The sequence below is a fragment of the Tupaia chinensis genome, unplaced genomic scaffold (assembly GCF_000334495.1).
Source record: "Tupaia chinensis unplaced genomic scaffold, TupChi_1.0 Scaffold142100_1, whole genome shotgun sequence".
In the NCBI taxonomy this organism is placed as follows: Eukaryota; Metazoa; Chordata; class Mammalia; order Scandentia; family Tupaiidae; genus Tupaia; species Tupaia belangeri.
Window position 1 is genome coordinate 1,577,734 of NW_006201951.1, and position 1,587 is coordinate 1,579,320.

Sequence of the window (1,587 nt, forward strand, 5' to 3'; positions counted from 1 at the left end):
CCCCCCACCTCCCTGTGGGGGGCCCCCCCCCCCCAGCCTCGCCTGGGGTGACGGGAGGGCAGGTGCCGCCTGGAGATGCAGACTTCTGGGCCCAGAGCTCCGCGGGGCTGCCTGGAAGGGCCCGGCTCCCGCTCTGCCCGCCCCCAGGCTCACTTGAAGAAGTCGTCCTTGCAGTAGACGCTCTCGCCCCGGCTGAAGCAGCGCTCGGCCAGCGGCGCGTGGCAGTCGCAGCACTTGAGGCACTGGCTGTGCCAGTGTCGGTCCAGGGCCTTGAGGATGAAGCGGTCCAGGATGTGCTGGTCACAGCCGGCGCACAGTGGGATCTCTGTGGGCAGGGCTGCCCAGGTCAGCGGGGGCCAGCCAGGCCAAGTTCCCCTCCCGTCCCAGCCTGCCCCAGGACATGGAGCTGCTGCTGCCGGGGGTTTCCTGCACGCCTGCTGGAGGGGCTGCCCTGCTCCCCCAAAGGGGGCCTGCTGCAGCTGAGGGACAGCTGATGGACAGCTGAGAGAGGGCAGGAAGGGGTCTGAATGGGAAGGTAACTCAGGCCGAGCTACCGGACCAAGCTATAGACCACGAGATGCCTGCGCTCCGAGCAAGGTGCAGGTGGAGCTCAAAGGAAAAGCTCATCCCCAGGCCCTGCTCTCCAAAGCCAGCAAGGACAGGGGGCTGGGTCCTCGCAGGGCGTGGGGCATTGGCCAGGAGTCAGCACCATGGCCGCCCCGCCAGGCACTCTGCAGGTGTCGCTGCCCACCGGGCAGCCTGCAGGGCCCCTAGGGCGAGGCTGGTGCCTCCCTGCCTTCAGGCGATGGCAGGAGTGTACACTGGACCGGATGAGCCCGTTGGCCACCTGTAGGCGTGGGCATGGGCGCAGGAGCACACAGGCAGTGCTACCGCGCCATCCCAGCTGCTCAGCCCCGTCCCGGGGAGCACAGGGCAGCTACAGTGCCGGCCAGGGCCATGGTCCATGTGGGCTCTTCTGGGAGCTCCTGGCTAGCTGTCCCTGCCAGCTTCAGGAAGGTTTTCAGGAGCGGAAGGCCAGGACCTGCTCAAATATTGCACCCACGTCTACGTGCCCCCGCCCCTGCTGTGATCTGCCTGCTCCCGCCAGAACCCAGTGGGCCCGAGCGATGGGAAGGGGTCCCCTTTGCCTGGCGGGGAGACGGCTTCCACCTGCTTCCCGCAATGGCGGGAAACCGGTGATGAATGCGTCCCGCGTCTGGCAAAAGGCGGTTGTGATATGGGGCGTGAGAATTCGCGGCGCCCGGGGCGTTCCCATCGCGGGCAGCGATCGCGCGGGACACCTGGAGGGAGTAGAGCCGAGCGGGTGGACAGGCGCGCGCGGGCGGGTCAGCCCCGCGGCCAGGCAAGAGACTGGGCACCGCGGCCAGGACAGCGACTCGGCCTGGGCTCTGGGAGTCCGCGTCGGACAAAAGCCGCGCTGGCACGCCCGCACTCCCGAGAAGTCCCCGCGCCCCTGCCTTACGCTGCATGGCGACTTCAGCCAGCAAGGCCTCCCTCTCCAGCGCTGCCTTAGCCGGCGGAACCTCGCACCTGCCCGCGCCCGCCCGGCTGCCGGCGGGCCCCCTC

The 1,587-nt window shown here is 69.2% G+C and overlaps 1 protein-coding gene across 1 annotated transcript in view; it reads right to left on the bottom strand.

Moving 5' to 3' along the window:
• Positions 1-1,587, bottom strand: part of LHX3 (LIM homeobox 3) — a 7,720-nt gene that overhangs the window by 3,725 nt on the left and 2,408 nt on the right. Inside the window, 1 exon segment of the mRNA XM_027766287.1 lies at positions 154-325. Coding sequence (XP_027622088.1) covers positions 154-325 — 172 coding nt within the window.